Raw genomic sequence first — 22,862 nt, 5'->3', positions numbered from 1 at the left:
TTTCCTGATTTGAACAGTGAAGATGCTGATGACAGTCACAAGCTAGAAGGAGAAGCCTTTCCAGAGAGATGGGTGGGTGCAGTGCTCGGGGTTTTGTGGGGAAATGCATGCACAAGTTTGTGTGCACATAGGGACCCACAATACAGCATGCCCACTTACCCAGACCAAACTGGTGAAAAATTCAAGGAGTCTTTGGAGGTCAAGTTAGCAACATCGCTAATGTATGGAGCCAGAGTGGTTTTACAGGTGATCATGTATCATCAGCTTTAATAAAAGTAGAAATTAAAAAAGCTAGTACTTCAGTTTTCAAACTCCAAAAATGGCTTCCACTAGAAAATCATTATTTAAGCAAAAACCCTATGACCTATGCAGTTGTTCTCAGTGGATAGTCTTTGGTTTGTTCACCTTGACCTTGTCTGGGGTGAAGCAGGCCTCAGCAAAGTCCCCCTCCATAATCAAGGGGGACTGCTTTACGCAGCCACCCCCCACCCCCCCATCTCAATGCAGCTTGGGTTCATGCCAGCAGGGCCCCAGGTCTCTATATCTTCAGCCAGCCTAGCCACCCCACAGGCCAGTCGTAGTGGGAAAATGTTTATTTTCCCTGCTAAATCTCACTAATGCTAACACTGTGAATTTTATTAGTGAGGCGGCTCGTGCTGAATCCTCTATGAGCCCCTAGTGTCCAGCCTAAAGCCGCCGTTGTGTTTGCCAGTGTGTTTATGCACACACTTCCACCCATGTGCTCATGAACCAACATATAGTTAAGTGTTTGTGTATGCAGTCAGAGGGGACCAAGTCCCCTCCTCCCCCCTCCCCCCTCCCCCCAACCCCCGCACTCCTTACCACCACATCAGTACACAAATCTATCTCCCTCATTCCCTCCGCTGCATCAACACTAACATCTTTCTCCTCGGGATGGCAGACATTTACTTTGGCCGCTGCTTTTGTCGTGGGAGCTTCAGCATTTTCCCGCAAGCCGCTCTGATATTTCTCTGCCCACCCACCCTTTACATACCTGCTTGCTCATACACAAACAGTCCTCTGAATGCTGCCCAATGTGAAATACCATAATGTGACTTTATTTATACTTACAGCAGTGGTGGTGTACCAATGTTAATGATAATCATGCTTAAATGTCTTTTCACTCATGTTGGAATTACTGTTTCTCTGTCTTACTTGTATTGGGGTTCAGAGACCAGCATACTGTAAACCATGATCAACAGGTTTGATTCTGTTACTATGGTGAACTGAGTGAGGTTTACCTTCTGCCCTGCCTAAACTGTAGGTGGAAAGACTTATCTGATAGAAACAAATGGCATCTATAAAAGTAATCTCTTCCTGTTCTTTGTCTTAAATGTTATATCCTTAGCCCCAAATGGCATTAAGAGGTACGTCTTTGATTATAAGATCATTCAACATGATGCGAGTAAGTATACTTCTGACCAAAATTTCTCCTCTATGATCTTTCCCATTGTAGAAATGGTGAAGCAAAAGGCTAATGATGTTCTCAGGTGAAACAGCAAAGTTGCCACCTTCTGTCAGATCACTTATGTGCAAACCAAGGCTATTTGCTATGTGCAGTGTAACTGGAACTGCGATGTTAGAGGGTTACAGATGATGGCACTAGAAATAAAGAGACAGAGTCCACTCTGGTGCTCTTTGGATGCGCTCAGCCCGACAATACTTTTGGGTGCACTCAATTAGATGGTTGCCAATATACAGCAGAACATTTACAAATATAAAGTATTTGTTTCATGGTCTTTTATTACAGACTTCTTCAATAATTACAGAATTGCAATTCTCACCTGAAGCTCTATTTTTATACATAAATATTCTGACCCAATGCTGACTGTGGATGCCTCAGTGAAAAGAATCAATCATTCCCAATGATCTATGATAGTGCACCAGCTATTGAAGCTTTCAGCAAGTGCGGACCAGATTTAACTGCATGTGTGTTGTACCCCATTGGTATGGCATGATATGATGCCATGACTTCTCCTCTTTTTAATGTCTTTGGTACAAAAATGGCAAACTTTGATTGGCCAGAGTCCAAAGTGTCTTCAATGTCTCTAAGCAGAGTCACCGCAGGAATATTTTGTCTGATCCTGGTATTAATCCTCCATTTGTTTCATTCTATGTATGGAGATCTTCCACAAATGAGCATGCCTGACACCAGATTTTTCAAGTCTGCAGGAAATCAAACTTTTTTTCTGATATGTATTTCATCCATGACTGAAGAATATTTAAACCAACTTTTTGTTTTAGAGAGAACTGAAATGGTCCCTAAACCACTTGCTGGTTTAGGCTATTAGACAAAAAGACAGAAGACAACACTAGTTAATGACTTCTTGAAATGATATTTGTTTAACAGTGTCTGTAGAGCAAAATGTATTTTTTGGTGTTTTAGTTCAGTTTGCTCATCTCAGTCTCCATGCCACTCTTGTCAGATAAGGACAGGAGATGATTAATGCGTGAAAAACACACCACAGACATTAACACTGACTTACAGAAGCAGCTAAGCGTTTCAGTGAGGCCTTTACAGCCGCTGGTAACACTGTGTTTGTCTAGCAGTCCTGTCCATCACACTGACATGAGGCAAGTTTTTGGAAAGCAAGCTGCTGATGGATCTTTACACAGTAAAACAAGCAATCAAGCAACCATTTTGTGGGGTCGGTGTGTGTTTTAACTGAGGACATGAAGAAAAGTCCCCCCAAAGTCTGTGGCAGTCTGTAGTAGTGGCACAGCATGATGTTTAAATGTCATTGTCCTCATAAAACAGAGAGAAATTCTTGTGTTTAAGTGTCTGATTCCAGGCGTGCCCTACAGTAAATCCTAAAATTCACAAGTGGAACGGTAAGACTTGTAGTCTTGATAATCTCCCCCTGATGTATGTGTCCACAGCTTTTCCACCAGCACACTTCTGCACAGCAGCATAGTGTTTCATGGTTCAACCGTATGCCTTGCACTTCACTCATCCATCCATAAACAAGGGCAGGAGGGGGAAGGTGGATGAGAAGCCATACTATGGGTTCACTGAGGGCTCCCAGTTTTTGCGGTGGGTCTTCTGAATATTAGTGCATAAATTGATTTTTAATATGGGTTTTATCTGCACTGCCTTCCAAAACTAACGGTGAGGGATGAAGCACATATTTGCCACCTCTGGCACTCCTCCTCCTTCCACACTCTCTGGCAGTGAATGAGGTCTTTGATTCAGGCCGAGGCTGCCCGCGATGGCCATTAGCTGGCCGCCTTGGTCAATATGGGCCCTGTGTCTGCAGGCCGCAATGGACGAGCCTCCAGACTGGCAGAGTGGCCCAAACCTGACCACATCACTCCTAGCATGGTAGAACACTAAATAAAAGCTGCCGAAGAGCAAGCAGCAAGTGTGGACACTGCGTTGAGAGTGAGGGAGGTGGGGGTTGTGGCAATTTGAGCAAACAGCCTTGCCAACAACTGTGGGCAAGGCAGCACAGTGGCGGTCACTGAGGTGGTTGGAGGTAAAAGTAAAAGGGGGAGGAGGAGAGGTGGTCTTCAGTCTTAGATTTCAGCACTGCTGTGTTTAACTAAGTGATTGAGGTCATTTAAAAGATTAACTGCCAGAGGATCTTGTATCTCTCTGCTGCGTTCTCCTACCTGTGCGTGAGGATACTTGCATTAGTGTCGTGCAGTGACTACTGAGAGTGTGACACTGTAGAAAGCAGTGGGGCAGTTATTTTTTCTGGGTGGGTGGTTGGACGGGATGAAAGAAAGTGCGAGTGCTCCTGGAGCAGGGCGGGCGTCAGTGCCACGGGGAGTATTTGATTATCAGGCATCGAAAAGGCTGACTTTCACGGACAGTTTTCCACTCTGTGTGCTTTCTGTTCCCTATTCATAAGGGCTGAAGGTTTCTTGGATGCGTTTCCCTACTGAAATCAAACGTCTGTTCTGGTGCCTGACCATCATCTTGATAGAGGGTCGGGGTTCTAAACTGGCATGAAAGAACAGGCCTGTCTCTGTGAGTTTGTGTGCAAACACGTGTACGAGTTTGTGAGCATTTGCCTGCCTATTTGCCCGACTGTTAATTTTTTTGTGTGCCCCTGTGTGTATGTGTGTGTGTCAGTGTTAAGCTGCCTCATCCCTGCCATTAAGTGGACAGCTCATGCAGCCCACAAGGTTAATCCCTGCCTTAACTGCCTGACACAGAGAGAGCAGACTCAAAAGTCTCAGGGTAAAACTCCTCTGCCTCACACAGCCAAATGCTGTCCTTTTTATGGTTACCCTGGATTTGATTTGTTGGATGTTACTCATAATAACAATAGAAACACACCTGAAACACCATCAGAATAAAAGACTCTACGGTAACACGTGTTTTTGCGAGTTCCTGGCCTTGGGGCTTTTAGTGTTTATGCACCCTCAACTAGCCGCGGCCCCTATGTTACGTATAAGTCTAAAGACCTCCAGTAGCTTTGATGTGGGGAACTCTTCCATGAAAAAGCCTCAAGAGGAAGAATAAGAGGATGGTATCAACATGCCTGGTGCTGAGAACAAAGGGTAAGATGGCTGTTAACTCTGGCTATTAGGCTTGTACCAGGGATGAAAGGCATGCATGTGCTTTAGTATTACTGGGATGGGAATAAATTAGAGATAATTAATCTTTCTTGACATGAAAAAATCACACTGACATCTCATGTTCAGTAAGCTTTCTATTACAAGTTCTCTTTTCAGTCTGGTTCCAGGTTTATAAAATACCCACATTTGCTAAGCTCCAAGGCCAACGGATCTCTTGAATCTTCTGTCCCTCCTTCTATTTTACAATGGGCAAATAATTCAGGTGTAGCCTGGCATTACCTGACCAAATCACAAATGCAAATTAGGCTGGAACATCTCAGTTCATTTTTGATTTCAAGGGGTGTTTTCACTGGTCACACTTTTGTGTCACTTTTGGTCACAGACCAAAATTTCTCCTGAAGCAATTGGATTGACCTGCAACCATTCAAAGCAACAATGGATGTGATGTAGCGCCGAGCAATGGACAAATATAAACAGACTACAGCATGCACAAATGAGCTATGATACTTTAGCTTCAATATGTATTTGAGAATAGCTCTTCAACAGAGTTCCACATCAGCTGCTGCCATCTCAGTTGTTTTCGAGAATGCCTCAGTGGCACAAATCTTTAGTATTCTATGTTTACTCTACTGTAGTGTCCCTGGCACCATGGTCCGTGACCTAAAAACGACATCATCACATACTTAACATTAAGTGTGAGTTGTAAATCATCGTATCAAACCCACCATATCAACAGGAGGACCCAGGGATCAATCTGCCAACCACCCTGTGACCTCTTAAGTAACTTGCCAAAAGGCCACAAGCAACTCTCCAAATGTGGTATATTAGAAGAAGAAGCTCCACCCACAAACACCCCTTGACAACTATAGGCCCAGACACACCAAGCCAACGGTTGGCCGTCAGTCAAAGTTGGACTTTTGGTGAGTGTCTTCCACCTTGTCGGTGCGCTTTGTGTCCCGCATGAGGCCTTTTTTTCCCAGCGTTGGCACAGTGGAGCCCATGAGTGGATGAAATCAGTCTGACTGGCGGTTTAGCTCAGCGCACGAGAAGAGAAATGGAAGTGAGACACGTAAACAAAGACCTAAAGTCGAGAGGGAGGGAGCTTGTTATATGAGGTAATATGTATTATATAAGGTAAGGTGGGATTTTTTAGCCATTGAGCTCTTTAGCAGAAAAAATTCCTGGTAAGTTGTATTATTGTTCATTGGTGCACGGTAAATGTGGTCCGTTCTTTCAACATTGGATTGTGTTGCTAATCTGCTAACTGGCTAACTGGTGTCAAGACATTCTTGGTCCCTTTGTAATGATGATGACAGACAACTGCTGTCTGCTGGTGTGGAGGGGTGTGTCCTCTCATGCAGGCGCAGAATGTGTACACTTGTTGGCCGTTGGTTTGGTGTGTCCCAGTGCAACTTTCTGACCGAGACATGAATATATGAGACGATGCAGCAGGGGGATCTCATTGCTGCCAGTTCTCTGATAACGGTTTGGTGAGTGGGCTGTGGTTTATTGTATTTCAACAAGAGCAACAGAGTGTTATATCTTAAAGTGAAACAGTCTTGCTGATTTCATAAGTTGAAATCTTCCAGTAATTAGGAGAAAAATGTGAACTTGAAAAGAAATCTGAACAGATTTGTTAAGATTCAAATAAGAAATTTATAACTGAATGATTTAATGAAATGCTATCAAAATGCAACAGTTTTACAATCTGATATAGTCTCATATAGTGAAATTGTAATGTTATTATTAGCAAGTTGTAACTTAAAATGTACTTTTATGCTGGACTGTACTGTCTAATCCTCACCATCCACAGGGCTGATGTAATCTGGTAGATGAGCTGCTGCTGCTGCTGCTGCTGCTGCTGCGGCCGCTGCTGCACTGCTCTGCATCAGCAGGTCACCGTAGGGACTTCGCTGGCTGGCACTGGCCATCAGGTGGTAGTACTCTGTGGGGTTGGCCCCTGGTGGTGGAGGGGGAAGACTGAACAAGGCACGGTCCTTCAGGTGTTCATGGGTCACTGCAGTAGAAATTGAATGAACAAATAAAAGATTTAAGAGAGAGCTTTTTTCCCAGCTTGTAATAAAAATAAAAGGGGGATAACTTTATTGCCTACTTGTCCTATGGTATGATCTTGCAGAATGAGCTGGTGATGCTCCAGTACAGTGGTAGTAACCCATGAAATGATGCCAAACACATATTGACAAGTCAGCGGTGCTGAGCAAAATACATGTAAATTTTGTCATTTGACAGAGCCCTCAACAGAATGACAAAACAAAGACAAGAACAGAAAGGCTGCGAGAAGGACTCAATGGAGGAGACGAGTGATCTGCTTTACAGATTTGAAGATTTGTGCTTGCGTGCATGCCCCGGGGCACACGGCTTTTGATAAAAGATGTCTGATGTCTTTGAGGCTTGCTGGGTTATGGGAAAATATCTCTAGGGAGTAAAGGAAGCAGAGGGAGGGGATGGGGCACGCAGAGAGGGGGGCTACAGAGGGAAGGAATACCACATTCCTGCACTCCTCTGGTGTTGTGTATGCACTAAGTTTGACAAGCTGAAGTCATACACAGAGTGCAGGTGCACGCAGATGCACAGACATAATGCTGAGGAAGCCTTAAACGCTGCATGTGCAAAGGTAATATTGACGTAAAATGTGTTAACACCCGCACCCAGTAATGCCACATTTAAAAGTGTCAGGAACTATAAGAGTGAGAGATGGATTGGTTTTCCTCTTTCCTACATCTAACTGTGCCTGTGTCCCCCCTTACTCCATTTCCTGCCCCCACACCCTTCCTCTCTCAGTGGGTAGGGGTGTGTGAAGAGGACAGGGGTGTGGGCTGATGGTGGATTAATATGCATGCTAGTGGAAACTGGGGGAAATGGGGGTTGGGATCACTGGGTGGGGGCCAAGTGGGATATTGGGGGAGAAAAACCACAGCCTCCCCCCACCCTGTGTACACAGACACATACACATAAGCACACGCATAAACCCAAAAATCTGGATCTATCAGAACCTATTAGGCCATGGCTGTGGCAACAGTGCACAGGCAGTGTGTTTGTGCTCCAGCAGCAGCGACCCGAGCATATTTCTTTGGTTTCTCCATGGCTGCCAGATCACGTTACCACCTCTGCAGAGTAGCATTTTGTGTCTGAGTGTTTGTGCGTGTGTGACCTCACTTATGAACACAGAGGATGAGACATAGCAGCTACACCTCCACTGATGCCAATTAAATCAGACAAAAAGTTACTCATTACCCCAAACTTAAGACACATTTATCAGTTTACTCTGGAGAAGAAGAAATTCTGGACACATATTAATCATCATTTTGAGGTATGGTATCGCAATGTCATTTTCTACAAAATGGCTTTGTTAGATATGTGTTAGTAGATTTAGTAGTGTACTTTTTTGTTTTGATTTTGGGGAATTTTTCAGAGTACTATATAGTGCTATTATTACATTGAAGTAAAATGTTGCCTACAGGCCTACATAGTAAATAGGGGATGATTTCAGACACAGCTTAAGAGTGTGCAGCCATGCTAGCTGCTCTGAAGGGCTATGGTCCTACTTAATGTAGGTAGAACTATGCCTTGAGCCATATGCTAAGCAGGCGGCAACCTCCAGGGCTGAAAAATGAAGCCATTGCAAAAGTGCCAACAAATGCAGTTCCTTGAATGGCCACTTGAGGCTGACTCCAACAGTGAGTCAGTTCTCATAGACACTCATGTTCAAATGCCCGACAGCAGAAAAAAACATATTTATAGCTTAGTACAAAAAATGGTCTCTATAGCTAATTTCCCCGTTCATCCCTCTTTTACATAACTCAACCATTTGAATCATGGATGTCGTAAGAGACCTGCATACAGCATTAGTGGTGAGGACCCATTCATTCCTATGAAAGCTGCTCAGTGGTGCACGAAGTGGCGTTTAAAATCACTCGGATGATTGGCACTGCTTCTGCATTGTACAGCTCATAGAGCAGACACACTACAGCTGAGCCAGCTAACTTCTGCTTTGGCGCTCTGTTGACTTGAATGGGGATAACAAAATTCAATCTTGCAGCTCTTTTAGATTTACCAGATGTTATTGGACCCAATGGATTAAATTCCTGTAGTGGAACAAGTCATTTTACAGGGGTTTTGATGGAAAAAAACTTCCCCACTAATTTGTAGATATCTCTTTTCCCATGTAAATCACTGGAAAAAAAGTCTTTTTGGGTTGCAGGGCATCACGTGATGGACCAATAAGGTACAATTCCATTGTTTGACCACTAAGAAAACTGGCTTCAAAGCCCAGTCTAACTACAGTGACTGGCATCAAAATATGCTAGGTTTTGTGCACCAGTAACTCAATATAGGTGCATGGCAGGCACACTCAAATGCCGGGGCGACGTTGTGGCGACATGCACAAGTTTCCCATCACCTATTTTTCAGGGCCCTGCCGCGCACACCTCATGTCATGTGAGGAGGATCACCGATCACAGCCAACAGACATCCTTCTTTTCTTCTGTAAATATCAGTCTCATGGACAATATTTTAGGCCTACATACTTAAAAAACAGCACTTCAAAGAAGATCAACTCTGCACTCAGGATTTTAGGTAAATATGCTACGATACAGTGCTTGTTAAGGTTGCTTAGCAACCTCAGACGCAGCCTGCCTCTGTGCTCTTAAAAGTTGCCACAGAACAGGCACAATACAAGAGTCGCACTGAGGAATTAACTGTTGGTCTGGATGTAACGGCTCATGTTGCTGACATTGTTCCAATAGTGTATAGGTTGACATTTAATGCAATTTATATTGTAGCCTAAAGATGTGTTTTAATTTAACAGTAGTAACATATATCATAATAAAGAGTACATATTAACTAAACTACTTTTTATTTTCACTTGAGTAAAATCTCTTTAAAGTAACTGTATTTTTACTTGAGTACAATATTCAAGTACGCTTTCCACCTCTGAGTATACCTCAAGCCGTCAGAGTTTCACAAAGAACCATAAAAAGATGCCTGACACTCAGGTATCCCTATCAGAGGTTTACACATGCTCCACTGAACTCAATGGTTCCACAGACTTTATTTATGTTCTGCAGAGCAGCAGAGTGCCCTCCATTTGGTGCCATACTTCCCTGCCACTTTATCAGTAACAGCATCTCTTCCGCATTGCTTCTCTTGAAAGGTGGGGAGGCATTACTTGCCAGCAGCGTGTGCTTGGTGATTTATTGATGCTGTATACAGGCCTGTGGCTCCTCACTTCTCCAACCTGTTGTTTGAACAGGGGTAGCGAGGAGAGGGCTGTCATCGTGTGAATACAATATTTCAGGGGGTGCCGCATGTTTTTTTCTGTGCTAATTTCCATGGTTTCTCCTGCCACAAACATATATACAAATGAGCAGGAAAGTTGCCCGTACCACAAACGTATTCCTGATACACCCGCAAATCACCAGCATGCACACACATGCAAAAAAACCATAACATGCTTGATGAAAGGTGTGTTTCAGTACCTCATGTAGGGGAATGTATAAGGTGCAAGACTAATTATCACTGTCAGTTAAATAATCAACTGTGTAAACTACAGCGGGTATGTGGTGAGCTGCAGCCAAGCAGACAGAGTTGGTTTATAGTGAACAGGATACATAAATTCTGAACCCGCTCAACTCTAATCTCACCTCCTTAATGTTAACTGGTCTAAGCAGCTGCAGAATAGCTGCCATCTGAAAGACTTTCCACATCACTTGCAGTTTATTCGTCATATTATTTACATTGCATACATCATAAGACGACTAAGGCTGAGTGTTATGGTATGAGAGTGTTTATGGATGAACATGTGTGCCTGGGCATTGGAAGTTATTCATATATTAGGGCATCTGTATGAGCACAAGTGAATGACAGCATGTAAGAAGTATCTGTATGTCTTTCTCAAATTTAACTGCAACTCTTGCCATAGGTAATTAAATGTAGTAAATACTTCTTACACAAGTGTGTGTATTATTTGTCCAATCTACAGTGTAAATGTGTTCGCAGGCTAGTGTTGTTAACATAAGAGGATGATTCTAGAAATTCACCAGACAGTGGAGCCCAGTAGAATGAGGTAAGACACTTTCACAGTGTTTGCAAACCAACAAATAAGAAAAAAGGAGGAATTTGTTTGATAGCTGCAGTCTGTTTTTATAAAGCCATTTATAGTGGGTAGTGCAAGTGTAATGTAGAGCATTTGTTCCCAACTGGTCCAGCCATGGGGTCCAGACTTCCCCTAAGCCATTGGTTCAAGGACCACATATTAATAAATTCAGCATCACACTTGCATTTGCCATGTCCTCAAGCTAGTTTGCTGTCTCTGTCAAATACCTGTCAGTAAATCACTCACTCTACAGCAGGAAACGGCACTTCAGAATAAAACCTCTGTGCCAGAAATTCACTATACTTAAAAATAAAATGTGTTTTGTATAAATTTGACATGTTTACAAGTCACTTGCCATCCATTCAGAATGGACCTGCAACCCACTTTTGGACCATGACCCACTAGTTGGGAACCACTGATGTAGAGCAAAGAGCTAAAATACAATGGGTTTAAAAAATAAATACATAAAGAGAAGCAGCGCTAATAAAATTGCCTTAAAATTGTCTTTAAAACCAGCAATAATGGTTTATACAGGAGAAGGCCTAAACATACATGTCAGTAGCCCTGTGTAAAAACTGTCACATAACGTTGTGTGGGAAACTGATGTTCAGACTGCTTTATAATGTTATTGTGGTTGAGGTTATTCTGTAAGACAAAGTACAAAGACTTATTATAACCCTTACCCCTAATTTTCGAGTGCCCCTTTGCTCCTCTGAACAAAGTTACAAGTAGTAGAGGTTATAATCTTCCCCTATGAAAAGGGCAAGACCCTTCAAGTCCCTGATACGTCATCAGTATTGTCATGTAATGCTGTTGCATGTAGATAATGTTAGCTAAATGATGACTAATTAATAGATGCCAATATATCAAGTTAAGCTAGTTAACAAGAATATTAATGTTATTCTTACCTATATTGAATCGTTTGCTAGCTAGTTTCATGCTAGGAATAAACCCACTCCTCCTTAATTTCTGCGCAGAACTTGTGCTCACTATTGCTTGCACATATTTTTTAATCTTTATTGCCACAATAGAAAGAGCAGGGTCAGGGAGGAGACAGTGGACCAGAGGCCAGCAAGGATGATTATGCAGAGTCTGGCTGAGAGAAAATATCTATAGCATAAAAGTGACTTTGAGGTTAATAGCAGTTTCACTACTACTATTCCTAACTCTATTTCAAAATTTTGCTTTCCACATATTTTTTAAATCTTTATTGCTACAGTAGAAAGAGCAGGGTCAGGGAGGAGACAGTGGACCAGAGGCCAGCAAGGATGATCATGCAGGGTCTTCACAGGTGAGAAGAGAATATAACTGGCTGGAGAAAATATCTATAGCATAAAAGTGACTTTGCGATTAATTTCCACAGCTATGTCACCACTACTATTCCTAATTCTATTTATGAATTTTGCTCAAGGGTCATTCTGTGTCTCAACCAGAGTTTGGCAGCTAAAACTTTAGATTTTGATAGTATATAATTTTAAAGAACTTAAGTTGGTCCCCTGGTGCTGTACTGTGGCTGTTTGTGGTTATGTGGTTCTTTAGCCGCTAAGGAGCGGTGCAATTGAATGTGAGAGGATGATAAATCAGTCAATATACCTCTGAACAATTTGTCCCCTTCACTTCTGAAATGATGGCTACGTCCTTGGCATTTACCATCAATCTGATGGAGATAGAAAAGCATGGATGCTTGCAATTTGTTAACAACTTAAGCTTCATGCTGTCAATCGATCAAACAAGTCATCAGATTAAAATGTTATATATGGCTCTGTAGGCTAACGTTAGCAGTAGAGGAGTGGTAACAAGAGCAGCAACTTCGCTGCTGGACCTAATTAAAATTCAGGCATCATTTACCATTAAAGGGGCGAAAGTAATTATGTCAAAATTTGGTACTGTAAATGACATATCAGCAATAACAAAGTAAAGCTAGCTAGCTAGCTGGTGAGCTACCGAGACATAGTACTAGCATTTATTTGTTATGCTTGTTAGAAAGAAAGGGACCGATGCCTTTACATGACATTAAACTACAATAGGCCTAATACGATGGTTGTCATAATCTTTAAATCTTTATTAGCAAACACATTTGTGGGTCTTACTTGTGGCTCGTGCAGCCATTTTTGCCAGTGATTTCTCACAGCACTCGGCCTGGAGTGCACCTCTGAAAAAAAAACTTCTATTTAAAGCCCTAACACTTTGCTCTTCCCCTCTATGCCAACAAGAATCAGGACACAATATCCCTAGACATGAATGTGCAAAACAGAGGGTTATGGGCTAAGTGGAAGGGGCAAGGGCTTTATTGGGATTGAGCCAAAATCTGTAGATATTAGATACATTTTACCTGCAATATGTAAGTACAATGCCTCTATGTGGGGTAAATCTTACCTTCAGCAGGGCTCAGCCCTCGGGCCGCTGAGATCATGGAGAGGGTGGGGCTGCCATGTACCGAGCGTAGGTAGTGCTCCATGTGAGGGCTGACGTAAGGATGCGGAGGGCTGAACGGTGACTCACCCGTCCCTGGCGCTGCGTGGGGTGACAGACGGATCAGGGAAATATCTGAGATGACTGGACTGCCCGTCAGTCCTGGAGGTCTGTGAAAAGAGAGTATGAATTAGACCAATATAAATAGATGATACAGAGACAGATGGAAAAAGAGGAGATGGGGGTAGGATGGGGTGTTCAATGAGAATGTAAATTTGAAAGACAAAAAACAGATAGTAGGAGATAGAGAGAGTGGAGACCTCCTGTGTTCATTTGATTACTTGTATTGTGCTCAGTTATTATCGTGAGTGATCTTCATTGGTATGTTCATAGACAAGCCCTAACTTCTGTGATTCCACAAAAGTGTCTGCAGTCTCAATCCACTTACACCCTTTCCCCTCCCCAGTCCCACAGCTAATACATAATAATCCCCTTTTGTTCGCCTTCTCCTATTAAGCCCTAGAGCTACAGACAAGTTGAGACCAAGGGCTTTCAACTGCGAGGCTACCAGGAAGTGTATCTGTTTGGGTGGGCAAAACTACAGGGTCTCTCACATCAGGTATTACATGGTGTATGATAAAAGAGTGCAACCGGATGCTCAAAACCTTTAGTAGGTGCCTATAGCCACCTTTGACAAGAAAAGTCAGAGGTTCTCCGACAGCCTGCCGGACACATCAGGCTATACAGTAAACGTTTCATCTCTGACAGGTAATTGGTGGCTCTGCTCCCAGAAACACAGACAAGTAGGTGTTGTAATTCTCAATAGCTCAGGGGGGCTGAACTCTAGATAAAAATGTCTGCTGGCCGCTGGCAGTGGCACAACCCTTTGAAGGGGCACTAGTACTTACGTCGACCTAGTGTGCTTCTACTCTGATAAGAGACCAGCCGCTCCCTCAGCGTGTGGTAAGAACACCTGGTAGAAATTCAGCTCTCAGACTCTTAAGCGGGAGGAACGATGACTAACAGAGGAAAGGCTGAATGACTGAGTATGGTTATCTTGCTGTTTTAACAGTAACTAATAAATTGTCAGCCCACACTGCTGCATGGATTCAGAATCAAGTAGGCTTTTAGTTGGAAGTGCTCTCTGGTAGAGCAGACAGGTAGGTAACAGTGCCATACCTAGCTACAAAAAAAGTGTTCCCAGAAAACAATGCCTAAATGATATTTCAAAATGATGTAAAACAAGCTAGAAAATGAATAAATGACAAATTTGCATAATGTCAAATTCAGATAGTAAACCCAGGACCCACTGGCTATTGTTTTTATATAAAACTGTATACATGTATACATGTATACATGTATAAGAATAAGAATAAGTAGTAAGAAGAAGAAGAAGAAGAAGAAGTTATTCTTATTCTTATTATATATCTTGTAAAAGATATACAATAAGAACGAATAAGAAAAGATAAAGGCATAAAGAATGTTAGATTATATAGTGTTGACGTATATGATCACATGATCATAATATTGCACAAAAATGAATCATATAGATTTTTTATATATGATCATATATATGTTTATATTGCTGACAAAGACATTATGTACATGTATCCAGTCCATAGTCCATTTATACATTTTGATATTACATATGTAAATATAAAAGTATATATATTTATATGCATAAATATATGTATGTAAAAAAATAATAAGAAACCATAGAGGGTTACAGAATGTTTGGTTATCTGTTGTTTTCATGAACTTGCGTGTTTAAATTAAATTATGTTAGTTTATAAATTGTTAACATATATGATCACAACATATAATACCATACAAAAATTAATCTTATAGATTTCTAATATATGCATATATATTAATATAAGCATACAGCATTTTTGTATATGGTGTTTACTTAAACTTGCATACATAAAGTAAATATATATATATCATTAACATAAGTGGTCATAACATATAATACAGTGTAAAATTCATCATATAGATTATCATATATGTAAATATAAATGATAGACATGTGTGTCAAAAATGAATAAGAAAAATATATAGGTATATAAGAATTTTTGTTAGCATGCTTTTTCATAAATTTGCATTTATAAATTAAACATAAATTAAATTAACATATATATATATTGTATAAAAATTCATTATATAGATATTTTAAAAAGATGTACATACACACATTTTACAATGGGTACGTTATAAGCTTATATCTTCATATATCCAGGGGGATGTATGTATGCAATAATAATCACCTTAGGTAACATATATGGCTAAATCACTCTTGACATAGGAGCATATATGCCATATATTACATTTTCATACGGGAATCTCTCTTAAGAAAAAAGGAGGAAGACAAGAAAAGGGCGATGACTCACTGTAATCTGTCAGAGGAGTAGAGGAGGGCCTTACACAACAAGCCTGATTAACAGATGACTAAAATGTTAGGCATTGTGACCTCTTTTCAAAATAAAATTCAGGTTAGAGGTTACTTTACTGTCAACATTTTTATTCAAAATGTTTATATTCTTCAGTCACTCTGCTCCCACGCTTACTTTGTGTTTTGAATTAAGAGAATGAAGGGACTTTATGCTGGCCCTGTTGGAATGTGTCAAAGATTAAACAGTACTTGCTCCGCTTCGATCTGCCTCATAATGAGGAGGGATTCTTTTGTAGAAAATATAACCACAGTGGCACTCACACACATCAATACAATGCAATTAAAATAACAGAAAAGCTGTCTTTATGAGCGCCTGAGAGCTAAGGCTGTCAAAGCTGATGGTTAAGCAGCTCGATGCCTGTGGTGAACACATGAGTGTTTATACGTTTGGTTTTGATTCTTGGCAGCAACAACTGCATGCACAAGAAAAGGGTGTAAGACATGGTTTGTCTAAAATGTAATGAATGCCTGTATTACACTAGCTGGTAACATGATTCAATAATGTTAATCATTTAAATATAGAAAGTGGTCTCTGACCTTTGGAAGGGCTGCATTACATCCAAGATTTGGTATCTATCTATGGCCTGAGTGCTAACCAAGACTAATACTGAAAATAGATGCCTTAAGGTCAGTAAATACTGTAGTAAAGGTAGTCATCATTTAGAAGAAGCTTAAATATTTCCCTTTGCATCTGAAAAGTGTGTTAAATCAGTTGGCTCTGATGAAATGAATGTAAGCGGTCCAGCTTGTAGTTACTGGCCGTGGCTATGAAAGGTGGGCCTGAAACCCAGCAAGCATGCTTGGCAGGATCCCCCCCCCCATCCTCCCTTCAGAGTTTCCCTGCTCAGTCTCTTATTCACTGCCTCTGTGTGGACGCCAACCTGCACCCGGCCCGGCCCTGCCCAACTCAGGCCGAGCCAACCAACCCAGAGCCTCAGCCCTCGCTCCATTTCCAGTAAGCGCCTGCAGACTGCTGGCCTTGTCTGAGGGCCAACTTTCTGCCGTCAGGCCCAGTCTTCCCCTACAAACAACCATAAAGAGCCCTCTGTTCTGGGCGGGAGGGGAGCAGTGAGAAGAAACAGACGCTCCATACACAAAAACACGCTTCCCTCAGTCCGCCTCGGAGCAGCATACAGAGAGCTTGGCAGTGCCGCCTCAGATTAGTGTTGGGGTGCTTCACTGGAGGACTACCTGGGTAAGCTGGCACTGGTGCTGGCTCTCTTTCTTATCAGACTGGGTGATTCAGAGCTCATCAAAGTAATCCCACACCGGGATTCCCAACATTGAGCTAAAGCCTAAAGCTATAATACTGTGTAGTCTAATAAGTGTCCTGAATGGATGCAGGGACCTGTTAAGCATATTCATTCTTTACCTCCATCTTTGGTTGATGATTAAGTAATGGATGGCAATGTGAACCAGATTTAATTTAAATTTAATGAGCGCATGGTTTTCATATTCAGAGAGTATCTTTGCATCCAGGTGAGAATAGCCATACTGCAGCTATTCAGCTATTTACGCCCATCCCTACGACATGTTATACATGCGTCAAAGTAGGAAGTTGTTAGAATTAGGGCAAAGAGGCCATGGTTAGGGTCAGGGTCAGTGAGATTAAAGTGGTAAATTTTTAAGAAATAACTCACAAAAGTACTGCCAGAAAGTCAGGTAATGCAGTATATATAGCGATACAGTCCACAAAAGGCCTAGGACATGGGTTAAACACAGGACTGTCACACAGTTGACTGGGGTTTGAGTCCTGTGTGAGACAAGGTTAACTTACTATGTTTAGACCTAGCTGACCTATTATATTATTAGTGACCTACAAAGGTGCAGAGCAATAGGATGTTGCAGGGTAGGTGACGACAGTGGCCACAGACAGTACACAGAACAGCCATACAAACATATGGTGTGCCTGGTCAATTTCTTTGCATTCATTTCATTCTCAATCAAGAATGCAGAATCAAGAATTGTTTTACCTTGTTAATATGGACTTCAAAACTGTTTAGAAATGCAAAATAATGGAATTTTAAACATGCAATTACAAATGTGATTAATTGCAATTAACTACTGAAATTCACCAATTAATCGCGATAAAAGAAATTAATTGTTTGACAGCCCTAGAAGGAACATGTAACCCAGTGCAACGGTGTGGCACATGTTTTTTTTTTTTTATAGTGTTTGGACAGCAATGGAGCTCTGTGGCACAGAGGAATTAAGCCTTGGCTGCACAAGCAGTACCTGTTAGTATAGTCTCATGTTATTGGTTGACAATAAAATGATCACCTGCCTCATCCTTTAAGGCAAATTTAAACACAGAGATTGATTCTCAAATTGTAAACTTCCATTAGTACACTAAAATATAGTACACTATTTACAGTATGTACTTCTTGCATGGTGCACTAATTTCAAAAGGGTAATGTTGCCTCAAATTGCGCACTGCTGCCTTCGTCACTTACTGGAAGTGACGAAGGCCTTTTCTTCTTTGTCTTCTTTTTAAATGGTGAATTGCAAATGGATAGTGGAGCATTATCACCAACATTTGACCGCTATCTCCACCCACACATAAACCAAACTTAAGTCACAACGTCAGTGCTGATTAAAATGTGCCACCATAGCTAGGAGCAAGTTGGCTAGCTAGCACTCGCATTATTGTTTGCGGTACCGTATCATTACAGACCAAACAAACATTAATGACAGTGTCTATTTGACAACAGTACTGGTACTTAATGCAAAACACATGTATAACTAACAGGCTCCTTGTTGTATCCAGCTGCAATGTCCAAAGCTGAGAAGATTGCTACATCAAAAAGATGGCGGATGTTGAGGGTGCATTTTATGCAGTGTAAACGCACTTAGTACACTTGTGTACTCAAAATATGAAGTGTTTAGTACAGAAGTATGTGATTTCAGATACAGCGAAAGACAATGAAGATATGAGCCAACCTACAACTGTGTTATGAACATTCTCAGTGTGCATCATCTTTCTTTGCTGAAAGAAAAATATAATCAGAACATCAACTTGTTTGTGAATATATTTTCATATTCATTATAACCGACATGCAACATTTGACTTTAAACCTATATCCATCAACAATAGTTATTTGTTTCTTGGCTGATAGCAAACCAGCGTGTCGGCTCACATCACTCCAGCTGCAGTAAATCACTCAGACGACCAGGAGTGTGCATGAGGCCTTGATAATAGGTGAAATTTACTGCTGTTGCCTGTCAGGAGGCTGCAAATAATAGCCCTGTCTGGCAGGTACCATTATTGAAGCCTTGTCGATCCACCCTTTTTCTGACAAGATGTTACTTGAAGTCTGTGTGTTTTCCAGAGGCTTCAGTCACAGAGGTTGAATGGGAAGCTCTTTGAGGGAGAGCCCTATCTCTTAATTAGTGGCTGCCATTTAAAGAAAGTTTCATCATACCTGAACACTATGGGTGGTTGTCCTATCGCAAACAGGCAAAGAAATTCGGTTGAAAATCTTAATTCTTTACTGCTGCTGAATAAAAGTCCCAGGAGTTTGTCCCTGTAAGAATGATACTTAGTGAGGAGTATGGATAGATAGAGGGATGGGAAGCCTATGTGAGTCAGTAGATGACATGCTTTCAACTAAGTAATTGCTATTTGTCTCCGTGTTCTGTACTGTGTGATTACATGCTCTCTGTTGTTCCATTGTTTAAACTCTGCTGTGAGAAAAAGTGATTTGGACAGGGCACAGCTTGTTGAGCATATGACTAACCCTATGAGTAAGTACATACCAGAGTACATATACAGTGGAGTGTGGCCAATGGAAATGGGTATAAACACTTTTGCCTTCGGACAGGGACAAGTGACACTTCTTACAAGCTAGTTAAGACTAAGGGTATTTTTGCATCAATAAAATTAAGTCTAGTTTCATGATAGTGTGAATTCACAAAGTTTGAATGGGGCTTTCTGCAAATGATGACTTTGAAAATGATCCATCTTCACTGCCATAGGATGCTGCCCATGTAACCTGTTTTCAAGGTGAGGCAGTAAAGCCACACCAACTTCAAGTTCCCTTTCTGTCCATCCGCCTGCCTCCCTGCCCTCCTGGCTGACCAACAAGTAAGAATTTGCCTCTCTGGCATTTTCCCTACTGGCTTGGGGTGGGATGAATTATGATGTGACACACTCCCTTCTGTACTTCTGGGCAGCCAAGGCGATCAAGATAAATCACCATGCTGCCCCACAGGGGACATGCTAAGATCCTGCCTTAGTTGTTTTTGGGGCCCTGATCAGGATGCTGAGGACTTGGACACAACTCGATACTGTACTCCCTAAGAAGCAAGGACTGTGTACAAAGAAGGGGCCCAGAAGAGCTATGTCAGACGACGGGATAATATACTTAAATGAGACAGGATTATACAGAGGGTAATTATCCATTATTCGGCTCTGCTGCTGTCACATACCATTTAGTCTTTTTTGAGTGCGAGAAAATTACATCAAGACCATGTGATAAAGCGTGGAAATTTCAGGCTATTGATTTGCAACTTCCCAGTCTTTTGATTGATGGGTCCCTTGTCTTTTCAGCAGCACATTCCTGGCTGTAACTCAGGGGAGCATCCAAATTCAAACATTGGCCGTGACGATGAGCTAAGGCTGGAGCCAACAAGAAACAACATAAGATAACAACACGTCTGTCAAAACCGCTGACAGCCAATCGTCTGACTCCAAAATCTGCCCCCCTCCCCCAAACTCCCACCCTCCACTCATTTCCCTGCCCTTCCCCTTTCCATGTTAACCAAACCAAAACAATGAAGGGAAAAAACAACATCAACCCGAATGGCTGATCTGTAAACCATTTTTAATCAACACATTCCGTGCTGTGGGGCTGTGGGCCTTGAACAGGCTGATTGCCTGGTGAGTGGGACCACATCTGTTTGTGTACAGGGGTGGTGTAGGCCGCAGCTCTGCCACACAAAAACCTTGGGCATATTTCAACTTTTCAGTGCTGCAATTTGTCCCCCAACTGCTTCCCAAAAAGCATAAATATGGGCTGTGGAATGAGCGGGGGATCTGTTTTTCTCATCCGCTGCGTTGTCGTTGAGGTTCTGGGAACGGAAGGCTGGATTTCGGATGCTAATTACCCGGTCAAACATGCTGGCACGGTGGCTGGCTTTCCTGGCTTGTGGCTTTGCACAGAAGATGCCCGACTCCACAATATGCAGCAAACAGCACATAAGTGCGGTCTCTAAGTCCAACTTCTACTGTCATCCCACAAAAGGCTCTTCCTAACGTCTTCCAGAGACCGTTTGGATATGGAGTGTTTCTTCTCTCTAATGTCTGCTAAGTCTGTGAAAGGCAGTGAGACAACAGCCAGAAGGTTGCTGCTTTTAAAACCTGCTTATTGCAAATGTGCTAAAGGATGGCAAATGGAGAGATGTTTTATGTACTGACATTGCAACCCTGACTTATGAAGATAATCATACAATGTCCAGCCTGTTTTTTCTGTTTCATGAATCATGGAGAAAGTATTATGAAAACACAAAATGACTCCACTCTAAAGGATTTTGTTATAAATGACATTTGATTTTTGTCAGCCCTGTCAAATACCAATTACAAAATACTCAGAAGTAATTGAAATACATATTTCAGGTATAAGCAATGGAAATACTGCCCATCTCGCATTACGTGACTGATATCAGCTGATTAATCAACTATTGGCCTTTCCCTGTTCCAAATCGTCATTATATCGGCTCTTAAAAATTCACAATTGGTCAACCTCTTGTCAGTGGTACTCTTAAAACACAACTAATGCCAAACAAACACAAATTTTTTATATTTCAGATGAATTAATTTGTATCAATATATACAGTATATTGATACAAAACATAAAAAGATAGTCCCAATGGTTGCACTTGGGCTCAAAGCTACTGTCCAAATGGAGTGTGTGCACTGGCCTTACTGAGTCACATTAATACCCCTGAAGTGTCAGACAGGGAGCAAAGCAGGTAATAAAGCAGTGAGTACTACAGGATCTGCAATATGACAGCTGAGACATCGTGACCTGCAGCCCTCATTATGTTACATGCAAACAGTGATGAAGGGTGCTCCATATGGAGTTAGCACAATGCTTCAGACAGGAAGTACAACCCTGACACACGGCAACCAGCTGCTGACAAAAAGTGCCTTGCGCCGACACCCTGCTCCATTTCGCCAGGACGACACGCGGTAATTAGGTGAATTTGGCGCATGCTGGTGAAAAGACAGCTAGATCAAGGCCTTGATGAATTAGTGGGAGCACTCTGTCAGAGTCACATCACATTAATCAAAACAAAGCGGGTGCGCAGCCACACTGTTTCCCCCTCCTCTCCCTCACTTTGCAGGTGATGAATCGCTCTGCCTGCACTGTGTATCACCTGATCTTGCTGAATTTAAATGTAACGGCACAGTTCTCACAAAACCTCTATTGATCTTCCTCCTGGGTTCTCTTCCTGGATTGGAATATTTTAGATAAGCAGAAGAAGGCCTGGCAGTGTGAGGAAGGACAGACTTTTATGGTAATGCCACATGAATAAAGTCAGAAAATAAATTAGTGTTTCTTTGTAGGTCAGGTTAGGATACAAGTTTCAAATCCAAACACACATCTGAAGTGCCAACCTATTTATCCTAACCATTGTATTGTGAGTTCATGTTTTACAATGGAATGCTTTTCAGAATCAAAACACATAAATATGTGATTGAGTGAGATTTTGTCTTTCATAGCCAATAATAAAGTCTTTTTCCCCACAAGGATTTTATTATTATTTAAAAAAAAATAAGTGCTGCCAGTTCTACTTAAGTGAAGCATCTATGTTCTTCTTCCAACATAGTATTTCACTGAGCTTTCTCTCAGCAGAGCTGATCTACTAAAGTCTGCTGTAAGTCCCACGCCATGAAATTTTAGGAGTGCTAATGTGGCTTGTCTCTCTTCATCTCTGTCTGTCTTGCTTTGTGTATCTAGTCTGGCTTTGATGTATGTGAACTTGGCTTTGGCAATAAAGCTCAGAAAGAGTTATTTATATGCTCTGGTGCTGACAAACAGGAAGGTATGGTAACATAACTCAGTAGTAATGAGAAAGAAAGCAATGAAAAGTGGAAAATGAGCTTCACAAGTCACACTGAGCCACCTTTGCTTTTTAGACATTATTTACATCTGTAAAAAATAGTCTCACCACATTTTAAGCGGAAGTTTTATGTAAAGATCTTTTTTTTTTCATTTAATCACCATGTTGTGTTGCAACAAAGTGGTTGACCCCTGCTGCTGACAAGAGGATCTCATGACTTCTTTGTCGGTATTATTTGGTAAAAAGCAATCTCAGAACAGTATGAATGAT

General features: G+C 41.6%; 1 protein-coding gene across 1 annotated transcript in view; it reads right to left on the bottom strand.

The window, feature by feature from the left end:
* The window catches only part of gli2a (GLI family zinc finger 2a), a 110,883-nt gene that overhangs the window by 23,482 nt on the left and 64,539 nt on the right, over positions 1–22,862 (bottom strand). Inside the window, exons 4-5 of the mRNA XM_033617777.2 lie at positions 13,040–13,245; positions 6,353–6,565 (exon numbers count right to left, since the gene is read on the bottom strand). Of these exons, the coding sequence (XP_033473668.2) occupies positions 6,353–6,565; positions 13,040–13,245 (419 nt within the window). The remainder of the gene's footprint in view (positions 1–6,352; positions 6,566–13,039; positions 13,246–22,862) is intronic.

This window comes from Epinephelus lanceolatus, chromosome 14, assembly GCF_041903045.1.
Source record: "Epinephelus lanceolatus isolate andai-2023 chromosome 14, ASM4190304v1, whole genome shotgun sequence".
Taxonomy (NCBI): Eukaryota; Metazoa; Chordata; class Actinopteri; order Perciformes; family Serranidae; genus Epinephelus; species Epinephelus lanceolatus.
This window is presented reverse-complemented; position numbering and strand designations above follow the sequence as displayed.